Source organism: Nyctibius grandis, chromosome Z (genome assembly GCF_013368605.1).
Source record: "Nyctibius grandis isolate bNycGra1 chromosome Z, bNycGra1.pri, whole genome shotgun sequence".
Lineage (NCBI taxonomy): Eukaryota > Metazoa > Chordata > Aves > Nyctibiiformes > Nyctibiidae > Nyctibius > Nyctibius grandis.
The window spans coordinates 94,955,230-94,968,657 of NC_090695.1; the positions used below are offsets into that span (position 1 = coordinate 94,955,230).

Consider the following 13,428-nt stretch of genomic DNA (forward strand, 5'->3'; position numbering starts at 1 on the left):
TTTTGGGGTTTTGGGTTTTTGTTTCTTGGTTTTTTTTTTAAATTATGCTTGGCCTCAGATGAGACTGATGGGAAACTGCCTGGAGTTTGGTCAGGCTGGTCGGCTTTCTGGTAACCTCCTGGACACGGCTGTGAGAAAACCTCGGTGCAGGGAAACGCCAGCTCGGGATGAGCGGGAGCGGGACCGCAGCCCTTGCTGCCGATGAAGCAGCGAGTGATGCTCCCGGCGTGCTGGGGGCTGCAGGGACCGGCCTACCCCCCCCACCCTGCACCCTGCCCACCGCCCCCCGGGACCTCGGTGGCAGGGAAGGAGGAGCGGGGGCAAGGCAGGGCACGGCCCCGGCGGGAGCGGAGCGGGGGCCAGGCAGGGCAGAGGCCGGCCGCGGGCAGGGGCCGCGGGCAGGGGCCGAGGGGCGGGCGGGACGCGTGGAGGGGGCCGGCAGGGAAGAGGCGTGGGGGCGGCCCCGGGCCCGGCCCTCCCCGGGCGGGGCGGGGGCGGTTTAAAGGCGGCGGCGCGGCGGGGGCCGGGGGCGGTGGGGCGGGCGGAGCGCGGCCGGCGGTGGCGGCGCGGAGAGGAGCGGAGCTGCGGGAGGATGCTGAAGAGCTGCGGGAGGAAACTGCTCCTGTCCCTCGTGGGCTCCATGTTCACCTGCCTGCTGGTGCTCATGGTGGAGCCGCCGGGGAGGCCGGGGCTGGCGCGGGGGGAGGCCGGAGGGGCGCAGCGGGCGCTGCAGAGCCTGGGGGTGGCGGCCGTGGCCCCCCCGGCGGCGCAGGGTCCCCCCGGGCTCCGCAGCTTCGCTGACTACTTCGGGCGGCTGAGCCGAGCCCGGCGGGAGCTGCCCGCCGCCCCGCCGAGCCCCCCGCGGCCGCCGGCCGAGGACATCTCCCCCCGCGATGTCTTCATCGCCGTCAAGACCACCAAGAAGTTTCACAAGGCGCGGCTGGAGCTGCTGCTCGACACCTGGATCTCCCGCAACCGCGACATGGTAAGGGGACGGGGACGGTCCCGCCGCCGGCCGGGGTGGAGCGGCACCGGCCGGGCTTCAGCCCACGGGTGTCGGCTGCGGTGCCGGCCCCTTGCCGTGGGGGTCCGTGGGGTGCTGTGGCCCGGTGAATGCCGCTGCCCCCATATCGCTGAGCGGGGGGGTTTATTTCGAGGCTATTCTGGAACCGGCTGTGTTTTTGGGAGGGTGAAGTGCAGCGTTGCAGGGTGACTTTGGGATGGGTGAGTGGTGGAGGGAGCCTGACCTGGGCTCCTTGCACTCAGCAGCCCCCAAAACTCTGCTGTGGGGTCCTTCCCGCTGAGCGGCCCCCATTGCAGAGCTTGCCCCGTGTTGCTTTCCAGTGGGGAAACTGAGGCACGGTGTAGGGATGCAAAAGAACCCACTGGTGCCACAGTCAGGGTCAGGTCCCTGTGGGTGCTCTCCTGGGCTGCAGGACCCGGCTGCAGGTGAGGTTTAGCAGAGCCCACGAGGTGCCTGCAGGTGGGTTGCCCAAAGGACACCCAGTTTAGCAGTCCAGGGCTGGGAGAGCACTGGGATGTACCGAGGCTCTCGGTCCCCTTGCCAGGAACTGGGCAGGACTGGAGTGGCTGGGGGCTCTCGCAGGTCTGCTCTGCCTCACCTACACCAGGGCGGTTCCAGCTAGTCCGATTCCTGACCTTATTGATGTCCTGCCCAGAGCCCTGGCAGTCCCTTGCTGTCCTTCAAGTACTGAAGCAAAATTGAAAAGGAAAAAAAAAAAAAAGCTGTTTCCTTAGGAAATGTGCCTTGCTATCTGCTCTCAAGGCACTTTTTCTGTCTTTAGACAGCTTCTCAAGTAAGTTATGCCTGGTCCTAACCTTTCCATCCTACTGTCTTCACGTGTTTCCTCCTGGCACTGGAATTGTGTTTCTCGCTTGCAAACTGTTTTTTTTGAAATCTGGAGTGGCTGAGGAGGGAGGCGGGGTGGGGATTGACCTGCCCCTGCCTCCCTCACCCGGGTCTGCTGGGCCTTGAAGGGGTCTTGGCTCCTGCAACTTACCACAAGCATTATCTTACTTCCCTCCCCCTCCCTGTGAATCTTGTCCCTTTTTTTTTGCTCGGGTCTCCTGGGCTTGGCAGTGGCTCTGCCATCTCTCACTGGGACAGTTATTTCATGGAAACCTCTTTTATGCTCTGCTGTCACTGCGAGGGGGTGGTGAGTGGTGTGTGGGGGAAACGCTCTTTGAGCACCTACAGATGATCCTGGGAATGGCTGCTCTATTTTTTCCCTCCCTCTTGTGAGCTCCGGCTTTCTTCTAGGATTTTTTTTGTTGTGCTTCGTTTGTCCGTTTGGATTCCCAGAGACCCGAAGCTCAGCTCTCACGCTGTCCCCCTGGGCAAGCTAACAAAGCCCCTTTTCTCCTGGCGCAGAGAAAAGGCTTCGCAGCCTCTTGTGTGGCACTTTCCATGGGAACCGGGGAGTCGGAGCCGGCCGTGTCCAGGTCAGGTTGCCTAGAGATGAGGGCCATGAAGCCAGGGGGGCCGCAGCCCGGCGAGGTGCCCGCCTGACAAGCCAAGCCGCTGAGTGACGGCTCTTGTACAGCACTTGAGGACAAGGAGCTGCCGAGAGAGCTGGAGGCGGCGCAAACTCCTGTGGAGCAAAGCAAGGGCTGGGGAGGGAGGACACACATGGAGACAGAGGGGATGAACCCACGCTGCCAGTGGTGATTGGCTCTGGTCTTCCCACGCTGACCTGGCCACTGTCTCTGGGAAGCACTGGGGCACCCTGAGCTTCCCCCAAACTTGGCATCAAGTGGGTTTTTTTGGCCTGCAGAGTGCAGGATTGGTGCCATGGAGCTCATCTCTGTTGCTTCCTTGTCCCAGGGGGACTGTGCAGTTCCTGCATCCCCTCCTTGCCTGGCCCTGTGGCTTCTGCCCTGGGAGGGTGGTGTGGTGATAGCGGGGCGCTGCCTCTTCTCAAACGTCTCTCTTGGTCTGAGTCAGGCCCGTCTCTTCTCATCCTGTCCCTCTTGCTCGTTTCGCTAGCGCTGCTCGGTGCTGCCTCGCCGATGTGGGGAAGTTCCTGCCCAAGGGCTGAGAATCCCCCATGCCTGATGCCACGTCTCTCCTTCCCCTGACCCTCCTCTTGCATCAAACCCGAACCTGGCTGTTCATTAGCCAGGCAGCTCTCTGGGGAGGAGGGATGCAGGCACTGGTGCGAAGGGGTTAAAGCTGGCAGGTAACTCCAGGCTGGACCCTGGCAGATAGGGGGATATCTATTGTGTCTTTCCTTGGCTGCTCTTTGTTCTGCCTACAATAGTCCCTGTTTCCTGCCCTCTGTCCCCTCCAGGACACTGCAAAGGACATCCCTTTCTCCTTCCTGCTGCTCTCTGCACGGGGAGGGCAGCTCTCTATTCCCTTCTAAATCTGCTCCCTGGGTTGCACAATCCAGGCTGGACAAGCTGGTGTTGGAGGAGAGTTATGGGTTTTCCCCTCCTTGCTTTGGGGAGAGTTTCCAGCTGTCTCGATATCCTTAGGATGCTGGAGGAAACTTCAGTTGAAAGAAAAGAGAGAGGGGAGGAAGATGGCTATTAGGCAGAAATCCTGGACAGGAGCGAGTCCAAACCCACTGCTTTCCTGCTGAGGTGGGTGATTTGCAGCAGCAGAGTTGCATAAGAAACATCCCCTTTCCCCGGGGCACCCCGAAGGCGGCCGGACGGCTCGGCGCATGCCGCGGTGCCTGTGAGGGGCCTGGGCTGGGCTGGGGTCCTGCCAGCGTGGGATCTGCTGGCTTCCTCCAGCTCGGCGCGGTAATTGCAGGCTTTGAAAAATTCCTGCTCTCGGGGCAGAGGGAATGGGTTTGCCTTCCAGAGAGCACGCTCCTCCGGTGGCGGCTCCCAAATCTCTCTAGCACCTTGGCCAGGGTCCCCATCCTCGGGGTGGCCGTGGCGGAGCACGCTGCTGTGTGTGTCCCACTTGGGCTCCCACTGGAGCAGCTGGGACCGGGGGGGGCTGCTCATCCCAAACCAGCTCCAGGGTGCAGCCAGCTCTCTCCCAACCCCAGGCTGTGTGCCAGGGCCTGCTGAGCACTGTTGAATTCAGCTCATGTGTGAGGGTCCCTCCCTGCTGCCCCCCTGGGCAGCCTGTGTGGTTTTTGAGGGGGGGGGGGGGGGGCCCTTAATTGCCTGCCCCAAACGATGCCGCTGTCCTTGTCCATAAAAGCGGTGGAGCCGGCGGCGGCGCGCGTGGAGCGCCAGGCGGGACCCTCGCCGCACAATGAGCTCATTGTTTGCGAGGAGGTTATTAAAAAATTATAGCATTTAAAATTACAGTGGAGGATTCTTCCTCTTGCTGAAAGGAGCCGGGGGAAGAAGGGCCCGCGGCCTTGCAAGCCGCTTCCCTGCCTCAGCGGGTCCCAGCCCCGGGACCCCTGTGCCAGCACAGACCCCCCTAGTCCTGGGGAAAGCCACCGCCACGCGGGAGCGGGGACGCTGCCATTGCCGGGACACGGCCATCGCGCTGCTCCCAACCCCTTGAAGCGGGGTGGGGATTTTCCCTCCTAACCCCTGCGGGCTGGAGGGAAAACAGCTGCTGCGGGGGACACAGAGCTGGGCAGGGACCTGCTCCGGCAGCACCCTCACCTCCCCCCGGTGCCCCTTACCCCGCTGGAGACTGAACACCCCCCGCCACCCCAGCACCTCTTCGCTGCCTCTTTCCCCCGCACCCACGCGGGGTGCAGCCCCCCCGGGTGCTGTGCAGGTGGGTGCTGGGCTGCTCCATCCTCTCCCAGCATGGGGAAGTGAGACGTGGCGCTGGGGCAGGATTTGTGCACCGCAGGGTCACGGGGGTGCCTGCCTGGATGAGGTTCCCCTTTTTGGAGGGTGTGCTGCTGGGGACAGGGCGGGCACCGGGTCTGCTGAGCCTGTGTCACCCCAGGAAGGCAGCCGGACTGCTGGGCCAGGCAGGATGACCCCGAGGTGGCCCCGGCTGGTGGGACGCCTTACGCAGCACCCAGCCATGGGCGACCCACGGGCTCGGTCGTTGGAGGGGGAAATGAGTCACTGCGAAAGGAGAAATGAAGGGGAGGGCAAAAAAAATATAAGAAAAGAAATGGGCCCTCCCCAAGGGTGAGGAGGAGGCGGGGGGCTGCCGGTGGCTGCCTGGCTCCTTGCAGGCAGTTGGGGGGGGCTGACCCCATCCCAGCCATAAGGACCCCGGGTGCCTCTCGGTCCCCGTATGTGGAGGCCACGCATTGTGCGGGGCTGTGTGGAGCACTGGCAGCTATTGTTTGGGAGGGATTTGGCATCCTGTGTTTCTTGAAGCTGCAGTTTTGAGAACAATGAGGTTTCCTGCAGGGGCTGGGGGGGGCAGCGGGCCCTTCCTCTCCTGCACCCCGCAGGAAAAGTTACTGCGGGGGGGCCCAAGGGGTCCTGGCACCCCTTGGTGCCATGGCTGGCACAGGGGGCCAAGTGGGAGAGAGGTGGAGAGGGGTGGGTGTAAGGGCTTAGGGTGCTTTCTGCCTGGGAGAGGGTTCGGGGGCTGGCCCTGCTGCTGTTGGGGCTGGAGGTGGTGGCTTGGTAGGTGACAGCTCGGGGACGTTGGCTGTAGTGTCCCATGCCACCTGCACCACAGTAAACTGGGTACTGCCCTGATGCCCAACGCCCCACACGGGGGATGCTGAAGGCTGATTCCTTGTCACACAGACATGGTGTTTTCTTGTCCCCATCCTTGCCTGGCCTGTCACCTCCTGTGCTTGGCTGGCACCTCTGCTCTCTCCCATGCAGCCCCGGGCAAGGAGGCCGTGCAGGAAGGGTACAGCTACCCTCCAACAAATGCAGACAAATTAACTAAAAAATAAAGTCTCTATTTTTTTTAGTTTTAATTGAATGTTGTGGTGGGGCTGAGAGGGAGGTGGGGACCCTGTGAGGCCCTGATAGCCCCTATGAGGTGGCTTGCAGGGCTTGTGTGCCCCTGTCCTGGTCCCCAAGGTGCCACCTGGTCTACCCGCTCCAGGAGAATTATGTGGATGTATATGAGGAGAGGCCTGGGGGAAGATGCCTCATTAGGATGAAGCCTTTCAGTGCTGGCGAGGAAAAAACAATTGTCCCTGTGGTCTATTTATAGTGGCTGAGCCGCACGATTAGTTGCGGGGTTATTTTTGGAGCAGCTGAAGGCAGTTGCTGGACGGCGTTTCTGAGCTAATCAAGCAAACATTTTCTGCCTCGCCTGTGTGGAGGCTGTGTGTCCCCCTGCCTCCCCCGTCCCCCTCCGGCAGGGCTGGACCCTAGGGGGGTGCTGGAGCACTGCGTGTCTTGGGGTGGGGAGAGAGGGCCTGTGATGGGGTCACCTTGGGCATCCTTAGATGGTCTCCCGCTGCCCTGGTTCAGCTCTTCCCCCCCAGGTGCCTGACCCCTCCCTGAGCCCCTGGGGAAAATGGGGACCAGCAGCGAGGTGCTGGCTGGACCTCATGTTGCTTGGGGGTGACATCCTCCTCCTTCATGCACAGCACTGACCCTGTCCCACCCCAGCAGTGATGTGTCCCTGGGGCCACAATGACCACAGGCATCCTTGGCCCTGCAGCTGATGGGCTAAAGTCCCTGTCCCCCCACTGTCACTCCTCATCAGCAGGTTCCCCATCCCCTAACCCTTTGCTCAGGGCCTTCCTGACCCCTTGAGGGGGGCTGACCTCTGTCCCTCCCCAAAAGCCGGGCTGCACGGCAGCCTGTGTGCTTGTGAGAACTTGCCTTCCCACCTCCTCCATCCTTTTTTTTTTTTTTCTTTTTCTTTTCTCCTTTTCAAGCCCCAAAGGTCACTTGTAGCCCCGTCCCCAGGAACGTGCCCCGCTCCCCTCCCATTCAGTCTCCCCACCAGCCTCTTCGCCCCGGACCCCAGCACGCCCGGGCTGGCCGGGTTAACCAGCGCAGCTGTATGCTAATGGCCACCGCTGCCCGCTTAACTCTCCTCCGCTGAGTAAAGTCAACCCCACTATTGTACCCACCTCCGCAAACAAACCACAAAACCCCAGCGCGTTCCCCGGCCGGCTGCGGGGTGGCACACGATTTCCAGCTCACTTGTAATTCATCATCCCCAGCGCTCGGGCTCCATCGTCCCCCCTCCGCCGCCTCCTGCCTTCACCCCCCTCCCAGCCCTTTTGTCTTTCTTCCTTTGCCCTTTTGTGCACGTCTGGTTTTTAATAGCGCTTGGCAGCTGGTTGTGGTTTCTCTCCTCCAGCTTTGTTTGCTGCCCGCTGATTGATGGCGATGCCTCTCCCACCCCCTGCTCTCTCCTCCTGCTTCTCGCCCTTCCCCAAATCCCAGGCCAACAGTAGCCCCCCCCCCGCCCAAATCCTCCTGCCAGGGCGGCATATGCCAGGAATTAGCTGTGTAAATAGAGAAGTGCAGCCGGGCGGGCAGCTCGGGTGCCCGGGGAGGAGGTAGGGTGCTGCCTGGCACCGCGGGGACTGGGCTGGAGTGGGCAGCAAGGGACTGTCCCCTCCTCGGGGCTGGCGAGAGGCACCTGCCAGCTCCGGCTCAGGGACGGGGAGCGGAGAGGAGCCATGGGGGTGCTGTGCAAGTGGCCAAGGACGGCCACGTGCTGTTGACACAGGTGGGGACGCGGTTGGCAGCCGGGGACGTGGGCAAACACACCTGCCCGGGCAGGGAGAGCCACGGGCGGCTGCTCTGGCATCCCCGGCAGCACGTGCCGGCCGCGCCGGCCAAAGTCTGGAGTCTCTGCTCAGATGGAGCCGCGCTCTGCACCCGCTCCCTGTCACCTGCTCCTCTCTGCACACCCGCCTCGTGCTGGGGACGGCCCTCGCGTCGCCCACAGCCCTCCTGCCTGCTTCTGCCCCGAGGATGGGGGTGCTTAGCGTGGGGGCTGCAGGGGGCTGGGGTTTGCACCCCGGTGAGCCATGGCGTTGCGTGCCGTGTCCTGCCAGGACAGCTTTGCCCCCTTCTCTGTCTGAGGCCGAGTGTGTCGCAGGGATGCCCAACTCTGTGGTGCTGCTTTGGGTTTTGTCGAAGGGGAAGAAGTCAACACCAAGGCCCAACGGTGGCCGAGCCCCAGTGCCGCCAAGGGATGCCAGATGGCATCCAAAGCTGCGTGGCCTTGGTCCTCAAAGGTGCCTCGTCTTCTATTTCAGACCTTCATCTTCACGGATGGGGAGGATGAGGAGCTGAAGAAGCAAGCACGTGAGTCTGTGGCCCTTGTCCCTTTGTGTGCGTGACTTGGCCAGGTCCCCTGAGGAGCTCCCACCTGGGGAGCAGGGCTGGCGTGGAGCCTGCCCTGGGGAACTCTGAAAAAAATGGTCAAAATGCCACCGGTTAGACACTAATCTTAGCAGCCCTTGCCATAGGGACCTGGGCTGAGAATGAGGCCACTCGTTTCACTGATGGTGTATAATGCAGCCTCTGTCCAGGAGCCTGGGGATGGGTTTCCTTCCCAGTCAGACCAGCCCATCTCCTGCATGATGCTGCTGGGGAGCACGCTGACAGAGTGAGGTGCCTTTGCACCAGTTTGTCCCTGGGGCAAGCTGGGATTGATGGGCAGCACAGACAGGGTTTTATGGGAGCATTTCCCTGTCAGCCGCTCCCCGGGGCCAGGGTCAGCTCGGTCTATTCTCCCCATGCAAATGACTCCTTTTCAGGCCGGGAATTGATTGCCTTTGAGCTGGGCAAGCAAATAACAGGTGGCCTCTGTGGGAAAAGGCAGCAGGAATAGGGCAGGATTTTGGCTGTCGTGTCCTGGGTGGAGAAGCTGGCGCACGGACACCCCCTCGCTCCTGAGGTGGCTGGTGTATGGCCCTGGGATGGCAAGGTGATGTAGGGTGGCATCGTACATAGCACGTGGGATATGGCTCAACCTCTGCTGCATCTGCATCCGCTGCTCATCCCTTCCCTTGTCTCATGTGGATCCAAAAGCCATTCCACAAAATATTCATTCTTTGCCCAAAATGATGTGGCATGGAGGCCACCGAGCATCAGGGACATCCATGGGGTTTCCATCACCCTGGTGCCCCTGGAATCTGCATGGTGAAGCATCTCTGCCGGAGCAAGCAGGGGGGTGTGGGGTACCCCAGCACTGGGCTTTGACCCCCGTCTCTTCCTGCAGGAAACGTCATCAACACCAACTGCTCGGCTGCCCACAGCCGCCAGGCCCTGTCCTGCAAGATGGCTGTGGAGTACGACAAGTTCATCGAGTCTGGCAGAAAGTAAGCAGCACCCAGGGCCACCGTGGGGACGGTGGGGCTGCGAGGGGGGGGGACAGGGCAGGCGGAGGCCGGTCGCATTGTTGGGGCTGTATCTCAGCGTGGGCTCTGGGGACTTGCCCCGGCCCGCGGTGACACTGCTGCCACCGCAGGTGGTTCTGCCACGTGGACGATGACAACTATGTGAACGTGCGGACGCTGGTGAAGCTGCTCTCCAGCTATCCCCACACGCAGGACATCTACATCGGGAAGCCCAGCCTGGACCGGCCCATCCAGGCTACAGAGAGGATCAGCGAGAACAAGATGGTGAGGGGAGGGGGGTGAGAGGTTGGGGCTGGGGTTTGCTCCCCGGTCGTCGGGAGGAGGTCTCACTGCCATTGCTTCCCCTCTCTCGCAGCACCCGGTGCATTTCTGGTTTGCCACGGGCGGAGCGGGGTTTTGTATCAGCCGGGGGCTGGCACTGAAGATGAGCCCGTGGGCCAGGTAAGAGCGTTGGCTTTGCTCTCCAATGGGGACTCGTCATGGTCGCAGAGGGGCACAGAGCGGCGACAACATCTTTGGGGATGGACGCTGGACCATGTCCTACCACCTTGCTCCCTTTGCCTTGCTGGGGGTTTCTGCAGGAGGCTTGGAAACAAGCTGGGAAGGGCCTCAGTTCTCCCAAGTCTAATTGACTTTTAATTACAGCTAGAGCTGGGCACCCACTGGCCAAGCCCAGACCGCATGGGCTGCCCACGTGCCCCCGCACTTTGCTCCCCTGCAGCTCCTCTCTGTCTCCCCGCAGCGGGGGCCATTTCATGAGCACAGCGGAGAAGATCCGCCTGCCCGACGACTGCACCATCGGCTACATCATCGAGTCTGTGCTGGGGGTGAAGCTCATCCGGAGCAACCTCTTCCATTCACACCTGGAGAACCTCCACCAGGTGCCCAAGACAGAGATACACAAACAGGTACCCCTGTCCTGATGCCCTGGGGTGGATGGAGGGCTTGGGATGGATGGTACCATCATCTGGTTTCATGGCATCACCTAAAAACTGGGCATCGCAGCTAAGATATTGATTGACGTGCTTCCAAAGAGTCAGCGGAGGGGGAAAGCCTCATCAGCCCATCCCTGTGGGGCGATGCAGAGCGTGACCGGAGGCTGTGGGAAAAGGGGTGAATTTTGCAGCCCCTCCCATGCCCCTGCTTGATCCTCATGGCCACGTTGGCTGCTTGACCCCCCTGTGTTTTCCCCACCAGGTGACACTAAGCTACGGCATGTTCGAAAACAAACGCAACTCCATCCACATGAAGGGAGCCTTCTCCGTCGAGGAGGACCCATCCAGGTGAGGTGGAGGGACCCTGTCCCCTCCAGGCTGGGGTGCCACCAGGCTGCCGCCGCCCCGTGCTCAGCATCGCTCCTCTCCCCCGCAGGTTTCGCTCCGTGCACTGCCTGCTGTACCCTGACACGCCGTGGTGCCCCACCAACGTGGTTTACTAGGATATGCGTGTCCCCTCCAACTTCGTCCCGAATTTCCCCGGTATCCGACGGGCGTGCGGGACCTGCGTGCGGGTGTGTCGGTCCGGCCTTGCCGTGAGGCAGACGGACGGACGGACAGACGTCGTTGCTGTGGTATTGCACAGTGTGTGTACTGAAGGCTGCTGTGCGGCCGCTTGTCCCCTGCCCTGCCTGCCCTGCCTGCCCCGCTGCCCGCTCCAGCCGGGACAGCTCCTGAGCACTTAACCTGGGCACCCCACGGCGCTGGTGGCCCCACGCCATGCGTGGTGAGCGACTGCAGGCGCCGCGCGGCTCTGCCTCCCCCGGGCTTGCTTCTCCTTCTTTTTTTTTTCATTTCAAGTGTTAAGTTTTTTTGGTGTGTGCCTCCCCCACTCCGCTCCCCTAACACCTCACCCGCCCCATCCTCTCTCCCAGCCCCAAAATCTCAGCAGCGAAGCTCCAGCTCCTGGTTCGGATGCAGGGTCACGGGCGAGTTGTGCTCGGCGGGCAGGCGGAGGGTGGGCAGGAGGTGGGCAAGGGACCCTCCCGGCCGAGGTGAACACTGCTCCAGGGTGCTGCAGAGCTGCCGGGTGCTCGACAGCCGCACTGGAGGGACACAGTGGGGTGGGCGGCGAGACGGCGTCGGCGTTAGCTCCTTTTTCCGGAGCTCCTCCCGTCTGGCTGAACTGTTGCCAGCACCATCGATCTCTGCACTATTTATAGAGACTAATGTAGAGGGTTTCTATAAATACGGGGGGCAGGAGGAGGGCTTTTCCGGAGCTGCTGTGTGGTGTGGGTGCTGTGTTTGTACAGTGTCCCTCCAGTGCCGCCTCCCTGCCTGCTCGGGCCGGCTGCAGGCAGGGGTGCAGGCAGCGGTGCAGGCAGGTTGAGCGCAGGCAGCCCCACACCTTTGCAAGGCAGCACTTCAAGGTCTGGCCGGGGGCTGCATGGGCGTCCCCCCCATGCTGTAGTGCTGGAGCATCCTCCAGCCCTGGCCCGGCTGTGGGTGCTGCTGGGGTGACTGGAGTGCCCAAGAGGTGCCCGGTCAGGCACCCGCCGTGGGCAGGCAGCACTTCCCAGCCCAGCCGTTGCTCTCTCCCTGCCAGGGAGGGATTTAGCCAGGAAGGGAGAGGAACCCCACATCCCCCCCGTGGCCGCCCTGCCTGCTGCCACCAGCCCTGCACCCCTGGGCTAAGCGGGCTGAGCCGGAGCTGAACTTTTCCAACCCGAAGCTGAGTGAAGATAGCCCATAATGGGTGCGTTGTAAATATGTTATTGCGCCAGTATTTTTTTTACTGTGCCTTTTTTTTTAAAAAAAACCCCACACATTGAGAAATATGTAGATTTTAAAATGCTTTTTATACGTTTTCTGTGGATCGGAAAAAAAAAAAACCCAACCTTCTGATAATCTGTTTAAGAAAGAAAAAAAAATTTGCTTTGTCTTGTACTATCACTTAATTTATATGTTCCAGTATCTGGAACGTCACTCTGTGCTTTTTGTAACTAGGATGTGTTAAAAGCAATAGATGTGGGATGGGGAACCAGCATGGACAGTGTGTTCTCAGGGACTTGAACCCGATCGCTGCCACGGGATCCCCGTGGGAGCCCTCACCAATAAAGCAGCTTTTTTGCTGACCACAGTCAACCTGTTCCTGGGCTCTGGCGTCTCTTTATGGATGGGCTGTCCTGAACACCCCTCGTCCCCCCCACAGATGTTATCACCTCTAACAAAGCTCTTTTGGATGGATTGCGCCTGAATCCTTCTCTTTTCCCACGGGTACCAGGACCTGCTGGCCATTTGCATCCCAGGGCGTGAGGGTCTTCTCCTCCTTCCCCTCCCCAAAAGGCTCGAGCGGGGCTTGGCACCTCGGGGCTGCTTTTTCCCAGGCTCTGGGGTGGGAGCAGGGGCGGCAGGGACGAGGTGCGAGGTGGTTGTTAGCAGGGTGCTGTGAACGGCCGGCGGGCAGGCGTGAGCGTGGGAAGGTTGGGGGCTGCCGGGGGCCGAGCCCCTTTCCTCCCAGCCCTCCCTTCGCCCTCTCTGCTGCCGTTTTAGCTGACACCAAGCACCCACCTGCCAGTAACAAGCCCCAACTTTCATGGGCTGTGGCAATGGCACAAGATCTGCCCCCCTCCTAAAACCAGCCCTGTTTGTGCCTCACTGGTACCAGCCTGCGCCATCCTCTCCTCCCCCCGCCTTCCTCCATACCCAGCAACTTTTTTTTTTTACTTTTCGAGGCACACTTGCTTTACAGTTTCACTTGAATCTCTGGGTTATCAGGGGCTGGCCTTGCTAAAAATACTGCCTAGCAGGAAGTCGGCGTGTGCTAAAGCAGCAACCCCCTCCTCCCAACACCCGCACACCCTTCAGACAGCCCCAAAAGTCAAAAAAAATCCCCCAAACTCTGCAGCCTTTAGGATGCTGCAGGCAGAGGGAGGGCTCTGGCTCCTGCCCCAGGGAGCCAAGCATCACCCTGACCTGGACTCCAAAAAAACCCGCAGGTACCCAAAAGCTCCCTGGAGAAAAGGCAGGGTGGGCAGCAAACCCCGCAAAGCTGCCTTCCCCCAGCACATGTTGGCTGGGGCCAGGGACCGTGTGGTGCAGGATTTGATGCCCCTTGCCCCCCCCCGAGTGTGGGGTCAGCGAAGGGGAACTGCGTCAGGCGCAGGAAGCTGTGCCACCCGCCGCTCGCCCGCGTATTTTCCTATTGCTCATGGGGCTGCGGTTTCAGCAGCGCGGGCGCTTCCCGGCATTGGTGCCGTCACCCCTTCTGCGGGGTGGCCCTC

The 13,428-nt window shown here is 61.4% G+C and overlaps 1 protein-coding gene across 2 annotated transcripts; it reads left to right on the plus strand.

Moving 5' to 3' along the window:
• Positions 1-542: 542 nt before the first annotated feature.
• On the plus strand, positions 543-12,284 carry LFNG (LFNG O-fucosylpeptide 3-beta-N-acetylglucosaminyltransferase). Of its 2 annotated transcripts, none has more exons than XM_068422531.1 (8): positions 543-985; positions 8,103-8,151; positions 9,071-9,170; positions 9,320-9,473; positions 9,565-9,650; positions 9,931-10,117; positions 10,407-10,492; positions 10,581-12,284. In XM_068422531.1, exons 1-8 carry the CDS (start codon positions 593-595, stop codon positions 10,645-10,647), a joined length of 1,122 nt encoding a protein of 373 aa, XP_068278632.1. In that variant the 5' UTR covers positions 543-592; the 3' UTR covers positions 10,648-12,284. The 2 variants fall into 2 exon arrangements, with proteins under 2 accessions (XP_068278632.1, XP_068278633.1); XM_068422532.1 differs by having other exon boundaries at positions 9,952-10,117.
• Positions 12,285-13,428: the final 1,144 nt, after the last annotated feature.

Bases quoted from the DNA above. Each gene is read 5' to 3' on its own strand.
- LFNG (XM_068422531.1), top strand. From the start codon at position 593: ATGCTGAAGAGCTGCGGGAGGAAACTGCTCCTGTCCCTCGTGGGCTCC. The intron at 986-8,102 runs GTAAGGGGACGG...CTTCTATTTCAG, and splicing joins TCTCCCGCAACCGCGACATG to ACCTTCATCTTCACGGATGG. The intron at 9,474-9,564 runs GTGAGGGGAGGG...CCTCTCTCGCAG, and splicing joins GGATCAGCGAGAACAAGATG to CACCCGGTGCATTTCTGGTT.